At 44.4% G+C, this 22,491-nt stretch overlaps 2 protein-coding genes and 1 long non-coding RNA gene across 18 annotated transcripts in view; 2 read left to right on the plus strand and 1 right to left on the minus strand.

Annotated features, from left to right (window-relative positions):
* Window positions 1-22,491, minus strand: part of PER2 (period circadian regulator 2) — a 182,982-nt gene that overhangs the window by 27,885 nt on the left and 132,606 nt on the right. For 10 of the 12 annotated variants that reach the window (XM_075937506.1, XM_075937510.1, XM_075937505.1 and 7 more), the window contains 2 exons: window positions 20,182-20,310; window positions 9,499-9,595 (listed from right to left, as the gene is read on the minus strand). In XM_075937506.1, the coding sequence (XP_075793621.1) occupies window positions 9,499-9,595; window positions 20,182-20,310 (226 nt within the window). The remainder of the gene's footprint in view (window positions 1-9,498; window positions 9,596-20,181; window positions 20,311-22,491) is intronic. The other 2 variants (XM_075937512.1, XM_075937514.1) reach the window with 1 other exon arrangement.
* The window catches only part of LOC106732224 (uncharacterized), a 113,925-nt gene that overhangs the window by 23,817 nt on the left and 67,617 nt on the right, over window positions 1-22,491 (plus strand). For 3 of the 4 annotated variants that reach the window (XR_012906199.1, XR_012906197.1, XR_012906198.1), the window contains exons 1-2: window positions 9,592-12,813; window positions 14,622-14,766. This is a non-coding gene — a long non-coding RNA (uncharacterized LOC106732224). Of the gene's footprint in view, window positions 1-9,591; window positions 12,814-14,621; window positions 14,767-22,491 lie in introns of those variants that run through there. The other variant, XR_012906200.1, reaches the window with a different exon arrangement.
* On the plus strand, window positions 20-6,494 carry LOC142830746 (uncharacterized). Of its 2 annotated transcripts, XM_075937516.1 has the most exons (6): window positions 20-1,848; window positions 1,971-3,846; window positions 3,945-4,002; window positions 4,098-4,163; window positions 5,345-5,464; window positions 5,604-6,494. In XM_075937516.1, the coding sequence occupies exons 2-6, from the start codon at window positions 3,820-3,822 to the stop codon at window positions 6,410-6,412; spliced, it is 1,080 nt and encodes a 359-aa protein (XP_075793631.1). In that variant the 5' UTR covers window positions 20-1,848; window positions 1,971-3,819; the 3' UTR covers window positions 6,413-6,494. The 2 variants fall into 2 exon arrangements, with proteins under 2 accessions (XP_075793631.1, XP_075793630.1); XM_075937515.1 differs by having other exon boundaries at window positions 20-3,846.

Below are 22,491 nucleotides of genomic sequence, written 5' to 3' on the forward strand. Positions count from 1 at the left end.
TATAAAGATCCATGCTTATTACAAGCTAAACCTTTATGACTTTTAACATAAAACAGATGTAAATCAAACCCTTATTTATATCTTCCTTCTGAATGACTCAGAAATTATCCTTCATTAAAATATAGTAAAACCAATAAATATTGCAATAAAATGTTTGTGCCAATCACAAATTTTTCATATTCAACAGAAAATCAACATAATCATCATAATTTTAACTTAAAATTTAATTTGCATTACCATGCTCATGTACAAAAGAACTATATACAATGAATTGAATACTTGTTTTCACTCAGCATAATCAAAACAATTTATAGAGGCCAGAGGACTATTATGGATGTACAACATAAAGGAAAAGGGGTATAACCAAACTTTTTGTATGCCCAAATTTTAAATCTCATCAATGACAAGATGAAAGAATCTACAAATTTTTGGAGTTATGAGCAGAAAGAAAATATTTTACTTGTTTTTGTAACATTTGGTCCCTTTCTAAGTTTAGATTTTCACTGTAAAAAGTGAGAGCTCAATTCATTTGCCTCATGGTACTTGCTCTGAAAGACGCACAACAATTATCACCACGAGCTCCAACGATTTAACATTGACATAGCTGCCCTGGCAGAAACACGTAGACCAGAAGGAGGACAGCAAAGAGAAGATGACGGAGAGTACCCCTTTTTCTGGAAAGGACCCCCAGCGGAAGAAAAATGAATTCATGGAGTAGCATTTGCCATCAAGAATGAATTAACAAAGATTCTATCTGAAGTCCCTGTCGGCATCAATGAGCATCTCATGACTCTCCACCTGAAGCTTGCCAAAAACCAACAGGCAACTGTCATGAGTGCTTGCGCACCAACTTTAGATGCCAAAGATGACATGAAGGAGACATTTTACACCCAATTGGACACAGTTTTGAAAGACATCCCCAAAGATTACAAGATTATTGTTTTGGGAGACTTCAATGCCAGGGTCGGAAGAGACGCAGATCTCTGGCAAACCACCATTGTAAAAGAAGGAACTGGCAACAGCCACTCCAATAGAGTGCTCCTCCTTACGAAATGCACAGAACACGAGCTTGTCATCATAAACACCCTCTTCTGCCAGATGAACAAATTTAAGATCTCATGGCAACATACATGATTGAAGCACTGGCACCTTATAGTTTATGTCAGTAGTATAAGGGCCCTACCATCAATCAAACGTTAGCCCCGCCCCCTGACCCCGGAAGTCCCGTCTCCCCTGTCACCGGAAGTCCCGCCCCTGGTGGGTAGTACTTCCGGGTCAAGAGGGCCAGGTAACCGGCAGTAAGGGGTGTCGTGTGACCCCTCTAAGAACTCGCCCCGCCTCCCTCTACCAATCAGGAGGGGTTTTTTCCCTGTAGGACCGCCCCGCGAATCGCTTTGACCAATCGGGGATGCAGTTCTGGGACCTGTTGACCAGACCGGAAGCGGGTCGTGTGACCCCTCTAAGAGCTTCCCGTGACACCTTCTGCCAATCAGAGCATAGCACTTCCCTATAAGTTCTAGCGCCACACAAAAGAGGCCATCTTGTTCCAAGAGCGCGTGTTTCAGAGAGCGTGCAAACGCTGAGCGGAAACATGGACTCCTTCACCAACTTTGTTTTGGTGCCAAGAAGAAAGTGCTACATCAGCGACAGTTCTGAGGAGGAAGGAGAAGTTGAAGGGAGCCCTTTGGCCCAGCCGCTGATGGATACACCAATATCTGACGCCGAAACCCAACCGCTCACGATGCAGCCCAACAAGCTAGATGGCCTGGAGGAGGAAGGGGCCTGGAGGAGGAAGGTGCCCATGGCTCCCAGGAGTCGGACAAGATGCATGGAAAAGAAGCCAAACAGGTAAATGAAAGACCAAAGTTGGGGCATCATGGGGTTAGGAAACCGGGATTTTGTAAACTTAAAAAAAAAAAAAAAATGACCAGAGCGTCTTACATTATTTCTTTCTGGCAATCTTTTGACAGCTTGACGATGCCTTTCTAGCTGACCGTCAGGCCCGGGACAGCATTGCATCAGACGAGGAAGATGAACTGGGCCCACCTTGCTTTTGCTCAACACCGATACAAAGCATTGAAGAGAACGCCAAGGATGACAGCCATGAAGAATTGAGGAGGTGGCTGTGCATTGACCTAGTTGAGCCAGTGCCACATCATAAGCGTAAAAAAGTTATGCGCTCTATTGTACGCGTTGGTGTTTATACCGTCCTTAGTCACTGTCTTAGGGAAAAGCTTTTTGAGGACTGTGAGGGTTGTGTCATAGATGCGCCAGCCCAGCGGCACCATGACTGTTTGACTTGGACTCCAGAGGATATAAACTGCAAGCTCCGGGGCCTATGTGCTGAACTGTGTTTGGAAAGCTTATTAAATACTGTTATTGCCGTAGGTTATGCTATGCAATGTCTGTGCTTAACTCAAGAACACTTAGCACAAGGGGTGACTTTGGTAAATGCAGTGCAATTCAGTCAAGATCCTCACAGTGTTTTAAAGACCATGACCAAGCCAAAAGATGCCTGCTTAGAGCGTTATATTGAACGTCTGGTGCGTACAAAAAGTTACAGAACCCTGCTTAAGAAAAAGACTATTTGTAAGATGTCTAAAAGGATGAAGTTAGAGAATGGTGAGGGGACACACATGAGATATAAAACTTGGTAGCTGTAAATATCTTTTGAAAGGGGGCTTTTGTGACTATCTTCTGTCAGAAGGTTTGTGTGATCCTTACATGAGTAAAAGTTTTGGTGGAACACATGGTCTGTATATCTTTTAAATAAAATCATTTAAAAAAAATAAAGTTTGTGAGAATCCATTTTGTATAAAGGGGCCCATTTACTGAAAAACCCTGAAAGTGTATGGTAGAAACTCGGGGGAAGGAAAAACCCCTCAAATGTTTTGTTTTTAAATAAAAGGAAAAATTACCCCCCACCACCTCCAGTTAGGATTTATTAGACATGAAACTCAATGGTTTAACCAACCTCACTGAATAGCCAGGGGGCTCTAGTCAATGGTTAGGTTTAGGTGTGACCACTTACCCTTGTTGAGGTTAATGTTCAGTAATTAAATTTGATGGGTTGGATGGGTGGGCTCTAATGAATATCTAATTAAATAGCACCTCAGGAGTTTGCAGATGCTATTGGACAGTTTAAATATAACCCCTGGGGTTGGTAGAGCGCTATTGGCCAGTTTAAAGGACACAGGAGTTGGTAGAAACGCTATTAGACAGTTTAAATATGACCCAGGAGTTGGTTGAATGCTATGGGCTACTTTTTCTAGCCATTAAAAGTTAAAAAAAAAATTAAGGGTCTAACCCAAAACTGAAATGTTTCAAACTTTTACCCATACTTTAGAACAAGCATTTGTTCTAAAGACAAATCAAACATTTAAAAGCATTTTATTTAAACCCCAAGCCTTAAGCATGAAAGAAGCATGTTTTAAAAAAAAAAAAAAAAACCCTAGGACATTTATTGATATCTGCAAAGGGTCTCCACATGGAAATGGGTACAGCTACATTAAGGATTGGCGCTCTTTTACTGTTAATACTGTAAGAAAGCCCTACAAAAAATATATTTTAACTAAAAGAAAAAAAAATGTAGCCAAAAGAAACTCAGTTGTGGAGACAGCTTAATTCTTCCACCCCAGATTACAAAAGGCCATGCTAGGGAGGGGTGCCTAAAGTCTTTAAGAAGCTATTATTTTAGAGTTGCAGTGATCAAATTAACCTGCTAGCTACTACATTGAAGTTGTTTGAAACAATGGGTTAGGAGGGTATAAAAAACCTAGGTATTTTGGAGACTGTCCTTTTCAACAGAAACTTTCTTGAATGGCTGCTGGACTGCAACAGGAGAAGGTATGTTCCCTGTTTTTAACTTTGAAAATATATATTCTATAATGCCACTCTTTGGCCATGCTCTTTTAGTAAAATAATGGTGGCTATCTTTATTGCAGTGTGATCTGTTTAACATGGAACCAGTAATTTTAAGCTGCAGTTCACCACCAGGCCAAGGTAAAAACCATTTTTAACTGTAGTTGTGCTTAATACTGTTAAAAAAAACCCTGGGTAATACTAACTAACATTTGTGCTTATTCTTTAACCTTAAGGCCCAAGCACACATGGGGGGGAACAGAACAAGCATGTGCCTGCAACACTTTATCCCATAGTGAAAGGTAACTTTTTTGCAATTGACTTTTAAATGTATGTGGGGTTTGTGTGTGTGTGTGTGTATGTGGTTTGTGTGAGAGAGAGATGAGGTCTGTGCCAGACATAGGTGTGTTTTTAAAAAGTATTTGGTTGCAAACTGTTGGCTTGTGTCAAACTAACAGGTTTTTTTACAGTGCAAAATGTGATGTGTTTTTAAAATGGGTTTGAGGCATTTGGGGGAAATCCTAACTAACCAAAAGCCCAAACACACATGTGCCTTTTAAATACATGTGGTGCTACTGGGTTTGTGTGTGTGAGAGAGGGGGTCTGTACAAGACATAGGTGTGGTTTTTAAACTATATGGTGGCAAACTGGTGGTATAGAGTGTTTGGTGGGTTGCTCTTTCTGTGCCAAATGTGTTTTCAAAATAAATGTTCAATTCTGAGTTGGGAGAGGAGGTGGTGGGGTTAAGCTAAAAATATCTGGGATGATTACAAAAATGTGGTGTGTTTTTACCTGTGGTTTTTATTTTTTTAAAAAAGCTGGCTGTAGGGGTTAAGATGTGGGTGATTCAGGGGCTTATGCTAGAGATAAGTGGTTTAAAAAAAAAAAAGTTTGTTGCATACCGCTGCTTTTAAAAATTGTTGCAAATGGTTTTAAAACTGTTGTGGGGAGTTTTTGAAGATATGTGTGTGTGATGGAGTTTGTGACAGACACAGGTGTGTTTTTAAAATATATGTTGGCAAATTGCTGGTATAGAGTGTTTGGTGGGTTGCTTTTACTGTGCAAAATGTAATGTGTTAAATGCATGTGAGTTTTGAAAAGTATATGGCTGCAAACTTGGTTTGGTGTGTTTTATAAAGCTGCTGTTTAGTGTATGTGTGTGGAGGGAGGGAGGGGGAGGGGGCTGTGCAAGGCATAGGTGTAGGGTTTTTAAAGTACTTGGTTTGCTTAAACTAACAAGGGGTTTTAAAAGCAGTTTTGGTATTTATTCTGCAAAATGAGATATATTTAAAAAATTTGTGGGTTTTTTGTTTGGTTGGTTTTAAGTGGTAGAAATAAACTCAAAACTGGTGTTTGTTATACAGCGTGAAATGGATTATTTTGTTTTTAAAGCTATAACTTTTTAAATAGAAAAACACCCTAATGATTTTAAAGTTTACAAGACGGTTTCATGTGTTTTATAATAATGTTGTTTGCTCCACAGTACAGTCAAATCATGAGAGATCCTTCGACCAGAGGGAAAACAAGCTCAAAAGAAAAAGAAAAGAGACAGCTGAAAAGGAAAATTCACCAGCATCAGTGACTGATGGATCGATGAAACCCAGTAAATATGTTTTGCTTATTAGTTTGGTTGTTCTATGAGGTTTTAAGTAAATACATAGGTGTGGGGGTGAGAGATGGTAAAGTTCAGGGTTTTTTTTGTTTGTTTGTTTTTTGTAAAATGTTTTTCCCCTACCTCATAGGCATGGACAACTTTTCTGACATTGCTGTAGACAGAGCTACAAGGACACCTCCTCCAGAACCACCAAAGAACCAGGAATCTGCTTTGAGACCCTTAACAACGCAAAACAGCACAAGAGTGCAGATGAAACATCCGGGTGGTCCAAACCTCACATACGTCAAACCCGAGGACAAAACAAAAGACTCTGGTAAAAAACAACCATGTACCCACAACTCCAGTTCCTCAGCGGTCACCGCCACACCATGCCCTGAGGAAACTGTGAGCGAAAACACCCCCATTCACAAACCCAGAGCACGCACTCTAGGGGTTCTGAATGTGCACAAACCCGGAGCACACGCTCTAGGGGCTGCGTATAAAAAAACAAGGACTGAAAACTCCTGCAATGCCGAGGTATTGCAGCCACGCAAACACAACTCCAGTTCCTCAGCAGCCACTGCCACACCAAGCCCTGAGAAAACTGTGAATGAAAATGCTCACATTCACAAACCCGGAGCACGTGCTCTAGGGGTTCTGAACGTGCGCAAAATCACACACATTCACAAACCCGGAGCATGCGCTCTAGGAGTTGTGAATAAAAAACCAAGTACTGACAAACCATTCTCCCAAAACCATAAGCTCATCACAGCTCCCCCATGTTCTAGTATGGAGGAAGAGTTTGATGCTTCATTCAGAAAACTGGTGAACTCTGTATCCTCAGGGGGCCTAAAAGAAAGGAGCCTGGGCAAAAGGGTCATCCTCAGGGGTTCCCCTCACATAAAGTGTAAACAAAAGGGGGGACAGCCCTTACTTCCGGTTACCTGGCCCTCTTGACCCCGGATGTATTACCCCCAGGGCGGGACTTCCGGTGACAGGGGCCGGGCCTAACGGGGGTCACATGACATCCTTTTACTTCCGGTCACCTGTCCCTCTTGACCCGGAAGTACTACCCACCAGGGGCGGGACTTCCGGTGACAGGGGAGACGGGACTTCCGGGGTCGGGGGGGAGAGGGGGGGCGGCGCGGGACTTCCGGGGTCAGGGCTAACATTTGATTGATGGTAGGGCCCTTATACTACTTATGTCATCGTCCACTCTCGGGATCGGTGCAATGTCCTCCTCACGCGTACTAGTGCTGATGACTCCTGGACCGATCACTGCCTCATCTGATCCACGATGGATATTAGGATTGTCACCAAAAGGAGAACTCAGAAGAAATTGATCCAATGAAAGATCAATGTACAAGGCTTGAAGGACCCCACCAGATGAAGTCACTTCCAGATAGAACTCCAAAGGAAGCAGCCAACAGTACACCGTGAGGATGTGGAAGAATGCTGGTGTCAATTGAAAAATGCCATAATTGGAGCTTGTGGAGAAACCATTGGCTACCAGTCCAGGAAGCATCAGGATTGGTTTGATGGGAATGATGTGAAAATTGAACATCTGATTGAGGTAAAAAGGAAAGCCTTCAGAGCCTGACAAAGCGACATCAACTGCACAACAAAGAGAGAAGCACATGCCAAGGCCAAGGCAGAAGTCTAGTGCAAACAAGGACTCTGATCACAGGATTAATTCCATGGTTTCTGGGTCTATAAACGACTTTGGTGGCATTGATACAAAAGGTTTTTTCATTAATTTCTGCGAGATGCTGGAACTCTTGTGCCTTTTTAGTCCACCATTGAGTTTTCAAAGGATGGTAACCAACTCTTGAAAGACAATGAAGCAATTGCATCTTGCTGGAGGAGCACTTTTATGAGCTCCTGAACTGCACTGCCACCGTAGTCCCAGAATCCCTTGACTGAATCACTCAGCAGCCACCTAGGGATGATCTTGCAGTACTTCCTACCCTGAATGAGGTCCAAGCTGCCATCAAAGTGATGAAGAGCAACAAGGCAACTGGACTAGATGGAATCTTTGCCCAAGTCTTCAAAGAAGGTGGGCCAGAGCTCCACAAAACTCCATTTCCTTATTCAAGACCTGGAATGGGGAGCAGATACCGTGAGAGTTCAGATACACTGAACGTCAGTCTCTTGAAGAAGGGTGACAAATTGGACTGTGGAAACTATTGCGGCATCTCCCTCCTGGCAACTGCAAGGAAAAATTTAGCTTGAATCCTTGCCAATCGACTTCTGCCGCTCTCAGAAGAAATTCTTCCAGACTCCAGTGTCGCTTCCAACCATTCTGAGGAACAACGGACATGATCTTCACCACTTGGCAATTGCAATAAAAATGTCACAAACAAAATCAAGCCTTATACACGAGTTTCATCGACTTAACCATGGCGTTCGAGTCAATCAATCATAGCACCCTGTGGATCATCCTCTCAAAGATCAGTTGCCCTCAAAAATTCATCATCTTCATGATAATATAACTGCCACAGTGCTGAACAACAATGGATCCCAAAGCAACCTCTTTGAGATCAAAACAGGGGTCAAACAAGGCTGTGTCATTGCCCCAGCACTGTTCTGCATCTTCATTGCCATGACCCTCCATCTCATTGATGGCAAGCTTCCAGATGGCGTGAAAATTGTCTACAGAACTAATGGGAAGCTTTTCAACCTCAGGAGACTGAAGGCCAAAAGCAAGACCTTCACGACTTCAATCATGAAGCTCCAGTATGTGGATGACAATATTGTCACTGTTCTTTCCCCCGCAGCTCTTCAGACCATCTTAAGTGCCTTCACTGAAGAGTACAAGAATCTTGGCTTCACACTGGACATAAAAAAGACCAACATGCTCCATCAACCCTCGCCAATGGGACAATCTCGTGTACCATCTATTAAAGTCAACGGAGAACCGCTGGAAAATGTGGAGCATTTGCCGTATCTTCAGAGTCATCTCCCCACCAAAGTTGACATTGATGCAGAAATTCAGCATCGCCTGAGCTGTACAAGCTCTGCTTTTGCCCGTCTGAGACAAAGGGTCTTTGAGAACCGGTACATCTGTGCCGAGACAAAGTTCCTTGTGTATCGCACAGCAGTTGTTCCAACACTTCTGTACACATGTGAAACGTGGACAACATGTAAGCATCACCTCAAGGTACTTGAGCAATATCATCAACACTGCCTCAGGAGAACCCTAAATATCTCTTTGGAGGGACAGGTACACAAACACTAGCATCCTGTAAGAGTCGGTCATGACCAGCATTGAAGCCATCATCATTTACCAACAACTTCACTGCACTAGTCATGCAGTCCGGATTTTAAGGATGGTAAGGACTAGTCGACTATCCAACAAGCATTTGTACCAACAATGCTTCAGCACAGAAACCAGGACCATTCAAATACATAAGAAGAAACTCAGAGCATAATAATTAAGTTTACTTATAACATAGCTTAATCCAAATAGTTACCTTAGAACACACTTAGGGTACACATCTACACAGCAGTGTTATTTCATAACTGACATTATTGCGAAATAAAATAGTCCATGTCTACACTGCAAGCAGGTATTTAGACAATGTCAAAACAAAGTCGAGCTGGAGAATTTCTTACTCCGACTCCTGTAACCCTTATTTCATGAGTAGTAAGGGAAGTCGGAGGAAGAGTGTTCTCTTGAACTTCCTGCTGTGTAGACAGCGCCAAAAGCCTAAATAAGCTATGTCGACTTCAGTTATGCAATTGATGTAGCTCAGATTGCATAACTTATTTTGGCTTTAGCCCTGCTGTGTAGATGTGCCCTTAGCTATTAAGTCTTTGAAAGTTGCCCATCACAAAAATATTTAATTCCCTAGAATATTCTAAAAAGCTATTAGATAGCTGAACTCTCGTCCTTAAACATAAAAAGTAATAAAAGTACCAGTCTACAGTTTTCCAGTTAAAATTACAGCCAGGCAGATATATTTTGCCTGAAAATTATATTTAGTTATTTTAACACAGCTGACTTCAATAAAAATCTGAAATGCAAGCTCGTGCTACTTTACCTCCAAAAGCCTTTTTTTTATGTTCCAGCTTCACTCTTCTATTAGTGTAAATGTGTTGTATTTCATTTCTGACCATATGTGCATCATGACATGTCACCTGAAAAGCGTGAAGAGGGGTAAAGAGAAAGCTGTCACTAGAAAATTTTGACTTATACATACATATTGGGTCCTTAACTCCAGCCCAAATTCCAACTTCAAAGAGCTTTATTATCTACCCAGCTATTTTTAAAGTACTGGTGCGAGTCTCACTCACCCAAGCCTATTGACCTGAGATGGAAGGATTGCTTCCATGAGAAGTGTACACATACTGAAAAGACTGGTGAATACATTATTTTTCCTTGACTGAGTGATCAAAGCAAAGACTTACACAATTTTGCTTCACACTGTAGTTAGCATAGTCATATCTCAGACCTGGTCTCCACTACTGGGCTAATTCAACTAAAGTTATGCAACTCCAGCTATGTGAATCATGTAGCTGGAGTCAACATAGCTCATGTCAACTTATTGCTGTGTCTCATTTTGGTAGAGTACTGGAGTTGACAGGAAAGCGATCTGTAGGCAATATAATGGGTCTTCTGTAGACCCACTAAATCGACTCCCAGTGGATTGACAGCCACAGTGTTGATCCTGGTAAGCATAGACATACACTCAGATTGTATTTAATTATTGCAGTGTTAGTTAGAGGATCACAAACTACCAAGAACAAAACAGTTTTTCCACAAAAGTATCTTTGCTCTGAGCCAAAGTCAAGGCAGGTGAGTTACAATGGCAGTAGGGATGTAAGCAACTAGTCAACTACCTGATAAGCATATGAATCAATTAGTCGCCTCCAACCCCCGCTGCCTGTATCAGAGAAAGGCAGTGGGGGGGAGGGCAGAGAGCCGGGGGGGGGGGGGAGAGGGAGCTAGTGCGGGGAGTCTTATTACATGTAAAAAGCAGAGGCACAGCAGTGGGGACTGGGCTAATTCCCGGCTCATACCCAGTTCCCCTGTTACGCCTCTGTCTTTTAAATGTATTAAGAGCCTAGCGGCTTTTAATATATTTAAAAGGCAGAGCTGCACTGTGGCTCTGCAGTTTCCCCCCTTATTGACTAATTGAGTAGTTGATGGAAATTCCATCGACTACTCGGTTAGCTGATTACACACAATTTAACATCCCTAAACGGAGGTCAGAATACATTACCTTTTTGGCTGAATATGTTTTGCAAATATCCTGAGACAGTACCAAATATTCCAACTACCTTAAATATTTAATGGTTTCTAGAGTAAGAAAAGCAAACCTATAGGCCAGTGATGGGCAACCTGTTGCCCACAGGGCCGCATGCGATCCATTGGGGCTCTATGTGTGGCCTGCACAGCCCCCCTTCTTTCTTCTCTTCCTATGCCTCTTGTGCACCAGCTGGGGGTAGCAGCTGATTCACAGCATCCCTGAAATGCTAAGATGGAGGGGTATAAGACGGGATTAGGTGTGTGAGAGGGAGGAAGCAGGGAAGATGCCGAATAGGAGTTTGAGAGAAGGGGTGGTTTGGGATTGGGGCTTGCAGAAGAGAGGACTGAGCAGCCCTTGACAAAATGAGAAGTCACATTCATTTAAAATAAGGGCATATGTGAGATGCATGCTGATTGCACACAGCATCATGAGAGCCATGTGCTTCCTCTGCTTTTTTATGTTACTTTTGCTGGCAATTTGATTAGACCACTGTACGCTGTTTAGAAAAAAATAATAAAATCAAGATGAAGGTAGAATACTTTAAATAAACTTTTGTTGAATGAAGGAGTTACTCACCTTGTGCAGTAATGGTGGTTCTTTGAGATGTGTCCCCGTGGGTGCTCCATTCTGGGTGCTGGTGCATCCTCGCACCGGCGACCGGAGATTTTTTCTAGTATTTTCTGCTGCACCGTGCATGCACCACGGCGCTTTCTAGTACCGCTGGGAGTCCATTGGGCGCGCATGCAGTGCGGCCGCCTCTGTTCCTTCTCTACCCGCTAGAGGAATAGGCTCCAAGCAGGGGAAGGAGAGAGGATAGTGGAGCACCCACGGGGACACATCTTGAAGAACTACCGTTACTGCACAAGGTGAGTAACTCCTCCTTCTTCGAGTGGTCCCCGTGGGTGCTCCACTCTGGGTATCTACAGAGCAGTTGTCAACTCATGGAGGTGGGTTTGGAGCAGTGTGGTAGTGTCTGTAGATGGAACTGCGTGTCCAACTGCCATAGAAGTTGCAATTGAAGAAGAAAGCGCATAGTGTGGCCAGATGACCAGGTGGCGGCATTGCAGATGTCTTGCAGAGAAACATTGTTAAGGAAGGCAGTTGTAGAGGACATCGCTCTTGTGGAGTGAGCCGTTATGGATTCAGGTAGGTGTTTACCGTGTAACTCATAACAAGTTCGTATACAGGAAGTGATCCATTTTGAAATTCTTTGAGATGAGACTGCCTGTCCTTTAGATCGCTCAGCGTAGGAAAGGAACAGTCCAGGTAAGGCATGCCAAGGCTTGGTACGATCCAGATAAAATGCCAATGCCCTGCAGACATCGAGTGTGTGCCATGCGGTGTGAACTGGATAAGTGTGCGGTTTTGGAAAGAAGGCAGGTAAGTGTATAGGTTCATTGACATGAAAGGGGGAAAGCACTTTAGGGAGGAACTTTGGGTGGGGTCGAAGTATTACTCTGTCCTTAGTAAATACCGTGTAAAGAGGATCGGCCAAGTTCACCCACCCTCCTGCTGGAGGTTATAGCAACCAGAAAGGACACTTTCATGGACAAGTGAGACCATGCACAGGTGGCTAATGGTTCGAATGGTGGTTTCATCAGGCTTTTAAGAACATGGTTTAGGTCCCAGATGGGAACTGGTGGTCGAACTGGTGGGAAGGTGTTTTGCAAACCTTTAAGGAAGCATCTAGTCAAAGGGTTAGCGAGGAAGGAAGCGCCATTCATAGGGTGGTGAAAAGCTGCTAAGGCTGCCATATGTACCCTGATTGTACTAAGAGCAAGACCCGATTGCTTGAGGGATAATAGGTAATCCAGCAAAATTGGGACAGGGCAGAAGCCAGACATGCTGTGTGTGAGTCATTACACCAGTGGACAAACCTATTCCACTTGTATAGGTAAGTTTTCCTGGTAGAGAATCTTCTACTATTAATCAGAATCTCTTTTACTGGGTCTGAACAGATAATCTCAGCATCCTGGAGCCATGGAGGAGCCAGGCATGGAGGTGAAGTTTGTGCAGGTCCAGATGGAAGGTTGTGCCGTGGTTCTGTGAGAGGAGGCCATGATGGAGCAGGAATGGAAATGGATTCATTGCCGCCACCCTGTGGAGGTAAGGGTACCACATCTGCGTGGGCCAGGCAGATGCCACCAGTATAACTTGGGCCTCATCTGCCCTGATCTTGTTGAGGACTGTGCAATAGAGGGAAAGGCGTAAAGAAGGTGAGCGCTCCACGAAATGGAGAATGCGTCTCCAAGAGAGTGTTTCCCCAAGGCCCCTCTGGAACAATAAAGGTGGCACTTTCTGTTGTTCTTTGTGGTGAAGAGATCTATGTTCAGTTGTCCCCACCGAAGAAAGACAGGCAGGTCCTCACCCCAATCTATCTCCCATTTGTGTTGATCATGGAATGTGCGGATGAGGGTGTCCGCTGTGTTGTTGAGCGCCCCCGGGAAATAGGAGGCCACCAGGGTGACATGATGAGCTAGGCACCAATTCCAGAACCTGATGGCTTCTGTGCACAGAATGGAAAGGGATGAGGTTCCAAAGAGGCTGGAGAAAGGCTGTTCACAGCAGTGATGGATGGCAGAACAAGGAACAATGGTCTCAAGTTGCGGTGGGAGAGGTCCAGGTTGGATATTAGGAAAAAAACTATTTCACTAGGAGGGTGGTGAAGCGCTGGAATGGGTTACCTAGGGAAGTAGTGGAGTTTCTATCCCTAGAGGTGTTTAAGTCTCGGCTTGACAAAGTCCTGGCTGGGTTGATTTAATTGGGTTTGGTCCTGCCTTGGGCAGGGGTTGGACTTGATGGCCTTCTAAGGTCTCTTCTAACTCTATGGTTCTATGATTCTATTATTCTATAAGCATGGGGCTCCAAAGCAGGGGAAGGAGGGAGGCTAATGGAGCACCCACAGGGTCATACATCTCTAAAAACCACCATTACTGCACAAGGTGAGTAACTCTCTTCTTCAAATGGTGCCCACGTGGGTGCTCCACTGTGGGTGAGTATAAAGCAGTGGTCAAATCATGGAAGCGAGTTTGGAGCCCTGCCACGGTCACCGAGTATAGCACCGCCTGAGTGACAGCCATAGATGATGTAATAGAGGATGCAAGAGTGTAATGCTTTGCAAATGTGTGGTCTGATGATCAAGTGGCTGCTTTGCAGATATCCTGGTGAGGTACCTTTTTGAGCAAGGTGGCTGTAGAGGCCATGGCCCTAGTCGAATGGGCACTGATGGTGTCTGGTGGCTTTTTGTTGTGGATGGTGTAATGTGTGGATATATGAAGAAATCCACTTTGAAATCCTCTGAGAGGAGACAGCTTGTCCTTTGGAACGCTTAATGAAGGAAAGGAAGAGTCTGGGAGATATTCTCCAGGATTTTGTGCGATCAATGTAGAAAGCAAGATTCCTGCGGACATCGAGGGTGTGCCATGCATCCTGAGATGGATCGGCGTGCAGGTTGGGGAAGAACACAGGGAAGTGAATGGGTTCATTAATGTGGAAAGGAAAGGGGACCTTTGGGAGGAATTTAGGGTGGGGCCGAAGCACCACTCTGTCCTTACTGAAAATTGTATAACGAGGGTCAGCCATTAGTGCATCAAGCTCCCCAACTCTCTTGCTGCAGATTACTGCAACCAGAAAAGCAAGATTGGTGACTGGGTTAGAGAGGAAAGAGTTGCCATCAGTGGTGCGACAAAAGGCTGCTATGGCTGCTGCATGTACTTTGATCGTATTGAAAGACAGGCCAGACTCCCTTAGATGCAACAGGTAGTCCAATATGAGGCGAGCAGGGGGTAGTTTCAGGAGTCATGGGGTGGTTACGTTTGAGCCACTTGGAGAATCTAGTCTATTTGTAAAGGTAATTTTTTCTGGTGGACTCTCTCCTGCTGTTGATTAATATTGGTTTTACTCGTTCTGAACAGTATTTTTGGCATCTTGGAGCCATGAAGGAACCATCCATGGAGGTAGAGTTTGTGTAGTTCAGGACGGAGAATTCTGCCACGATGCTGAGAAAAGATTGTGTTGAAGGGGAAAGGTATATGGATCTGCTACTGTCACTCTGTGGAGGTAAGTGAACCATGTTGTCTTGACACATGGGCTTGTTCTGTTCTGATTTTGATGATGACCTTGTGGAGCACGGAGGGGATGGGAACGCATAGAGTAACGATACATTCCATTTGATGGAGAAAGTATCCCCAAGGGAGTCCTTTCCTAGGGCTGCTCTAGAGCAACAGAGATGGCATTTGCAGTTGGCTCTGGTCATGAAGAGGTCTATATCTGGTTGCTCCCATTAGCAGAACACGTGATTGAGGGCTTACGTGTTTATCTCCCATTCATGGTGGTCGTAGAACTTGCGACAGAGCGTCCGCTGTGACGTTTAGTACTTTGAGAGGTAAGTGGCAATAGGGGTAATTTGGTGCGCCAAGCATCAATTCCACAGTTTGAAAGCTTCCATGCATAGGAATGGCAATCAGGCAGCGCCTTGTCGGTGGATATAATACATGGAAGTAGTATTGTCAGTCATAATGCTGACTGTCCTATGTGGTGCAGTAAATGCTGGCATGCATAGCGTACTGCTCTGAGTTCTAAAAGGTTGATGTGGAGCATTTGCTCACTGAAGGACCATTTGCCTTGGGTAGTGAGGGATCCTAGGTGGGCTCCCCATCCCGTGACATGCATCGGTTATAATAGTGAGTGTTGGGGCCGGTTGAGGAAATAGAAAGCCACTTAGGACGTGTGTGGATCCATCCACCAATCTAAGGAGCTGAGGACCCGTGGTGGGACGGTAACTGTCTTGGAGAGAGGGCCTCTGGACGGCATGTGAAGAGTGACGAGCCAAGATTGAAGGCATCTCATATGGAGCATGGCCAACCTGACAATGTAGGTTGTGGCGACCATGTGGCCTAGAATTTTTAGGCATTTGCAGACTGTTACGGTAGAGGCCACCCGTGCTACCACTATGTGGCTGCTTAGAGCCTTTAATCTATGCGTGGGCAGGCTTACTTTGGCTGCATCAGTGTTGATGTGTGCTCTTATAAATTCTAGGGCTTAGGTAGGATGGAGCGTGGACTTCTGGTAGTTTATATAGAACCCATGCCAAAGCAAAAGGTCCATGGTTGTCTTGACCATGTCCTGTGTTTCTTGGAAGAATATGTCTTTTATGAGACAGTCATCTAAATATGGAAATATTAGAACTCCCTGACAACATAGGTATGCCGTGACGACAGCTAGGGTTTTGGAAAAAACTCTGGGAGCTGTTGAAAGCCCAAAAGGGAGCACTCAATATTCGTAATGATGAAGACCAACTGTGAATCGTAGAAACCGCCTATGGGCAGGATGAATTGTTATATGAAAATATGCGTCTTGGAGGTCAAGAGTCGAAAGCCAATCTCCCTGCTCCAATCCTGAGATTATTGTTGCAAGGATCACCATTTTGAATAATTGGTAAGTGACATATTTGTTGAGCCTCCTTAAATCCAGAATGGGTCTCCATCCTCCATTTTTTTTTTCTGTGTTCGGAAATAAGTTGAGTAAAATCCTCTCCCTTGGGACTCCATTGGTACTGGTTCTGTAGAAAGTGAAGCACCTCTCGCTGAAGAAGGGTCTTATGAGAGGGGTCCCTAAAGAGGTGGGAGGATGGGTAGGAGGAAGGGAAGTGAAGGGGATAGAGTAATCAAACTGGATGAGCTCCAATACCCATTGGGCCAATGTTATTTGTGCCAATTGTTATACAAAGGGCCAGAGGTGACGGCTGAACTGCAAGTGATTGGTTAATGGTGAAACTGCAGGGAAATGGTCTTTCTGGCTCTTGACTGAACCTTCAAAACTGCTGTTTTAATGTAGGAGGTTGGAATGCTTAGGCTTGATGCTGTTGTTGATGTTGGGGGTCTATGTTGTTGGGGCCAGACGTTCTGACAGAAATAATTGGAATGGGGTTGGTATGGTTCCCTAGGCCTTTGAGAGGTACTGTATCTGGCTCTCTTGAAGGGAGGTGCGTATATACCCAGGATCCGGAGAGTCGAGTGGGAGCCCTTTATTGGAAAAAAAAGGATCTCATCCATTTTTGCTGCAAAAACCTTGGTCTTTTCAAAGGGAAGATTCTCGACTTTTTGCTGCAAGTCCGTCAGTACACCTAATGCTTGAAGACAAAATATCCTGCACATCACAATAGCCGAGGCTGACACGCAGGCAGCAGTGTCAGTGACATCCACTGCAGACTGTAATGCCATACCGGAGATTGTATGATCTCATGCTGTTGAGGAGGATAGGATTCTTGTGGTCAGGCAGAAATTGTATGAGTTCCTGCAACTTGGAATAGTTAGAGTAATCATAATCTACCAGCTTGGTGGTGTAATTTGCTGCTCTAAGGATCAAGGTGGCCGAGGAATACACACTGTGTCCCATGATGTCCAGCCTTTTGTGATCTTTGTCATGTGATGTAGATCTGATATTAGGCTGTCTCGGTTTGTGTCTAACAGTCAACCACAAGAGAATTTGGGGGAAGGTAAGTAAAAAGGAAGTTCATGCCCTTCAGTGTAATAAAATACTTGTGATATGCTTTTGTTGGTGTGAGTAATGGATACTGGGCTTTGCCAGATGTTCTCAGCAGGGCCCATAATGGCCTCGTTCAAAGGGAGGGCAATCCTGGAAGATGAGGGGGATGCAAGGTTTGCAAGAGGGAATATTGTTTTTCCTGGACCTCCTGCAAGTCCTGTTCCTGCGCTAGTGCCACCCTTTATAAAAGTTCCAGGGGGAGGGGTGCTTTTCAAGACCTGGAACGATGAGGAAAACTATGGCAAATTAACAGTTTGTGGTTTTTTGGTTGAAATGGATGAGACAAGGAGCTTCCTCTGCCGACAACAGTAGAAAAGGAACTGAGGGAGCCTTGCCACGTGCGTGCCTTAAAGGACACCAATGGCACAAGGAGGCGCCAGAGTGCATGCGCGGTGGACACTGCTAGAAAAATCTCCAGTTGCTGGCGAAAGGATGCACCAGCACCCAGAGTAGAACACCAAGATGGACACCACTTGAAGCAGAAACTAGGGTTACCATGCATCTGTTTTTTCCCGGACATATCCTCCTTTTCGGTCCTGAAAATCTCCGTCCAGCTGGATTTTTTTAAATATCTAAAAATATCCAGGATTCTGCTCTGCTCATACTGCCCTGAGTGTTCACAGACTCACAGAATCCTAGGGCTGGAAGAGACCTCAGGAGGTCATCGAGACCAGCCTCCTGCCCAAAGTAGAACCAAACCTAACAATCATTTAAGCCAGGGCTTTGTCAAGCCGAGACTTAAAAACCTCTAGGGATGGAGATTCCTCTACCTCCCTAGGTAACCCATTCCAGTGCTTCACCACCCTCCTAGTTAAATATTATTTCCTAATATCCAACCTAGACCTTCCACACTCTAACTTAGGACCATTGCTCCTTGTTCTGCCATCCGTCACCACTGAGAACAGCTTCTCCCCATTCTCTTTGGAACCTCCCTTCAGGAAGTTGAAGGCTGCTATCAAATCCCTGCCTCCCCCCCCCACTCTTCTGCAGACTAAATAAGCCCAAATCCCTCAGCCTCTCCTTATAGATCAGGGGTCTCCAAACTACGGCCCGGGGGCCGGATGCGGCCCACGAGGCCCTCTCATCCGGCCCGTGGAGACCTTTTTGGATTCAAAGGCAGAAGAAGTGAGATTGTTTCAAAACCCATTTGAAGCAGATGTGGCCAGTTGCCCAGATGAACTGCAGCTGGAAGTCATTGAGTTGCAAGCAAATGACCTCCTTAGGGACAAGTTCAAAACAGGACTGGTGGGTTTTTACCAGTTTTTGCCCAAGGAAGACTTTCCTAATGTCAAAACTTTTGCATCAAGGTACCTTTCAATCTTTGGAACAACATACCTGTGTGAACAAACATTTTCAAGAATGAAATACGTGAAGAACAATTTGAGAACAAACTTGTCCGATGATAATCTCAGGTCACTGTTGATGTTAGGGACAACAAATTTAAAGCCAGAAATGTCTGCTATTTTGGCATCCAGGAAACAATTTCACCATTCACACTAATACAGGTGTTCATGTGTAGTGTATCAATGTGTTATTAAATAATAACTGAATAAAATAATATTAAATAAATAATTAAAAACAACATCCATGTTTTGATTGTTTTTTATTTGGACCTCAAGTGTGTAGTCGGCCCCCGAACTGCTGTTTGATAGTTAATGCGGCCCTCGGGCTGAAAAGTTTGGAGACCCCTGTTATAGATCATGCGCTCCAGCCCCCTAATCATTTTGGTTGCCCTCTGCTGGACCCCCTCCAATGTGTCCACATGCTTTCTGTAACGGGGGCACCAGAACTGGACTCAGTATTCCAGATGTGGCCTCACCAGTGCTGAATAAAGAGAAAAATCAGTGAATTTCAATAAAATGATTAGCTTCAATCAGCCATATTTTTGTGCTCAACATACTATAGAAGTGCAGCATTCTGGGATTTTAATTTCCACCATGTAATGTATTTTTGACAGTGTTTGCTTATTAGTGAAAGGTTACGTGTGTTGGTTTACATTTGCTTTTTTGACTTACTGCAATTTCATTGTGATAAAGAGCTAAAGAACAGTATGAAAAGAGTCACTCCAATCCCATGGCTGAGATAGGGAAACATCTGTTTTCCCTTGATATTTCCTGGAAAAGTGAAATGTCCTGCCTGATCTCTGTGAGCTAATTGTCAAAAAGCTACATAAAGAGTATTGCTATAGACATTTAGAAATTTATTGAGGTGGGATGGTGATAAACAACAGGGTTAAAATTCTAAGCAACTATGCATCCTTCTAATTTTTATATTTACATTCCACTGACAGATTTGTTCTCTTCTTACTGTTTCTTCCCCACTTCCTGGTATTGGAATTAATGATGAGATACTGTCTATGGGATATGATGTTGCTTTTTCTTTTTTGGTTGTTTGATAAGCCATCTTTTTCTTGCTCTAACCCTTTGCAGTTCTTCTGCCCTCTTTCAGTCAAAGTATGTGGCAGTAGATGTCCTCCATGGATCTGTACTGGGACTTATGTCCATATGCTGAATTAATTTAGTTATGAGCACCAATATGGATATGATGTGTGACACATCACCTCCATACTCGTGCACATAACAAAACTCTTTGTGTACATGGACAAGCTAAGGTGTAGTAGGGTGGAGTAGCCGTTCAGATTGTGGGAGGGGGCTCAGGGTTGGAGGGATGAAGGCTTTATTGGGGGAGGGTGTAGGTTTTGGGTTGAGCTGGGGATGAGCGATTTGGGGTGTGGGAAGGGGCTCATGACTAGGGCAGAGGATTAGGCTGCAGGAATGAAGACTGTTGCTGAGGGTGCGGGATCTGGGGCGGGGATAGGATGAGGGGTTATAGCAAGAGGGGCTCAGGATTGGGTGTGAGCTCTAGATTTTACTCAATGTAGAGGACATGCAGTACACAGTATATTATATACGCACATTGTATACTCACTGTTACTCCTTGTATATGCTCATGTTGTATTAATGTGTACACACACACACACACGCACACGCACGCACCGTGAGCTGGTAGAGGATACTCTTGAGAGGGAGTCTTTTTTGAAGGTTCAAATATGGTAACCTGAGTCAAAACATCACATTTCAACATTCAGATTGAAAAAAAAAAAAAAAAAAAAAAAAAAAAAGCTGCATCAACCCCAAACAGTTTTGTTTTGTTATTTTGGAAAAGAAAAACTGAAAATTCAGTTTTATTTTGAACTGAAATTAGTTGTTTTCATACTTGTTTTTATTCGGCCCCTGACCTGAAAGGCCTCCCTCACCCACATAATTATTTGCTCAGTTCTAGTAAGGGTGGGGCAACTTCATCAATCTTTGAGTTCCTTTGCCAACATGCATCTCAATGCCCAGGCACAGCCTTAGAGGACACTGCTATTAAAAAAGAATACATTCCCAATGTGCAGGAGCACTTAGAATGGAAACCATATCCAAACTACTCCATTTCCTGGCAACTCTCTCACACATGCAATATGATGAGGGTTTATTGCTTCAATTTAGGCTATCCACACATCATGCAAGTTTATTGTTCTTCTCAAAACATTTTACATCCTTCAATGTAAGAAGACAAATACAAGTATTTTAAGTTTTTTTTTTTTAATAACTTTCCCCTGGCCGTTCCACCCCCTCCCCCCAACTTTTTTTTTTTTTTTTGGCTCAAACAAACAAAACAAAAAAAAACACACACCACACCACCACTGGTGTTCCTCATACAAAACAAATTATTGTTCGGTGTTCCTCAGTCTTAAAAAGTTTAAGAAACATTGATCTAGCCCAGTATCCTGACTGCTGACAGTGGCCAATACCAGATGCCCCAGAGAGAGGGATCACAACAGGTAATCCTCAGGTGATCCCGCCCATGTCACCCATTTCCAGACAAACAGGGGCTAGGGACACCATTCCTACCCATCCTGGCTAACAGCCATTGATGGACCTAACTTCCATGAAACTATCTAGCTCTTTTCTGAACCCTGTTAAAGTCCTAGTCTTTACCACATCCTCTGGCAAGGCGTTCCACAAGTTGACTGCACTGAGTGAAGAAAAACCTTCTTTTTGTTTGTTTTAAACCGGCTGCCTATTAATTTCATTTGATGACCCCTAGTTCTTATATTGTGGGAATAAGTAAATAACTTTTCCTTATTAATTTTTTCCATAAAAGTCATGCTTTTATAAACCTCTATCATATCCCCCCCTTAGTCTCCTCTTTTCTAAGATGACAAGTCCCCAAGTCTTTTTAATCTCACTTCATATGGGACCCGTTCCAAACCCTAATAATTTTTGTTGCCCTTTTCCAAACCTTTTCCAGTGCCAATATATCTTCTTTGAGATGAGGCGATCACATCTGTACGTAGCATTCAAGATGTGGGAGTACCATCTATTTATACAGAGGCAATAAGATATTATCTGACTTATTCTCTATCCCTTTTTTTAAAATGATGCCTAACATTGTTTGCTTTGACTGCTGCTGCACTCTCAGTGGATGTGTGCAGAGAACTATCCCCAAGGACTCCAAGATCTCTCAGTTGAGTAGCTGTAGCCAAAATTAGTCCCCATCATATTGTATATATACAGGCAGTCCCCAGGTTACGTACAAGATAAGAACAAACCTACAGTCCCTAAGTTGAATCTGTATGTAAGTGGGAACTGGCATCCAGATTCAGCCGCTGCTGAAACTGATCAGTTTCAACAGTGGCTGAATCTGGACACCAGTTCCGACTTACATACAGATTCAACTTAAGAACCCCAGGCGTCCCCAAGTCAGCTGCTGCTGAAACTGATCAGCAGCTGATTCCAGGAAGCCCAGGGCAGAGCAACTCTGCCTCGGGCTTCCTGTAGTCAGCCACTGGTCAGTTTCAGCAGCAGCTGACTTGGGGGACTCCTGGGGCAGAGCAGCTGGGGTGCTGCCGGGTTGGTCCAGTAGCGCCAAGGAGCGGTGCTGCGGGACCAACCAGCAGCGCCCCACCTGCTCTACCACAGGCCCCGGGCTTTGCTCCACGTCTCTCTGGTCTGCTGGGGGGGGGGGGCACTAGCTGCGTCCCCCCCCCCCCCCCAGCAGACCAGGGAGACGCTGAGCAAAGCGGCGGGGCGGAGGACCCGGGGCCGGACCCGCGGCGCTTCCAGATCAGCTGGAAGCGCCGTGGGTCCGGCCCCGGGTCCTCCGCCGCTTTGCTCAGCGTCTCCCTGGTCTGCTGGCTCCCCCAGCAGACCAGGGAGACGGGGAGCAGCTTTTCTCACCCTGGAGGCGGGC

The sequence above is a fragment of the Pelodiscus sinensis genome, chromosome 10, assembly GCF_049634645.1.
Source record: "Pelodiscus sinensis isolate JC-2024 chromosome 10, ASM4963464v1, whole genome shotgun sequence".
Lineage (NCBI taxonomy): Eukaryota > Metazoa > Chordata > Testudines > Trionychidae > Pelodiscus > Pelodiscus sinensis.

Bases quoted from the DNA above. Each gene is read 5' to 3' on its own strand.
- LOC142830746 (XM_075937515.1), top strand. From the start codon at position 3,820: ATGGCTGCTGGACTGCAACAGGAGAAG. The intron at 4,164-5,344 runs GTAACTTTTTTG...TTTGCTCCACAG, and splicing joins ACTTTATCCCATAGTGAAAG to TACAGTCAAATCATGAGAGA. The intron at 5,465-5,603 runs GTAAATATGTTT...CCTACCTCATAG, and splicing joins TGATGGATCGATGAAACCCA to GCATGGACAACTTTTCTGAC.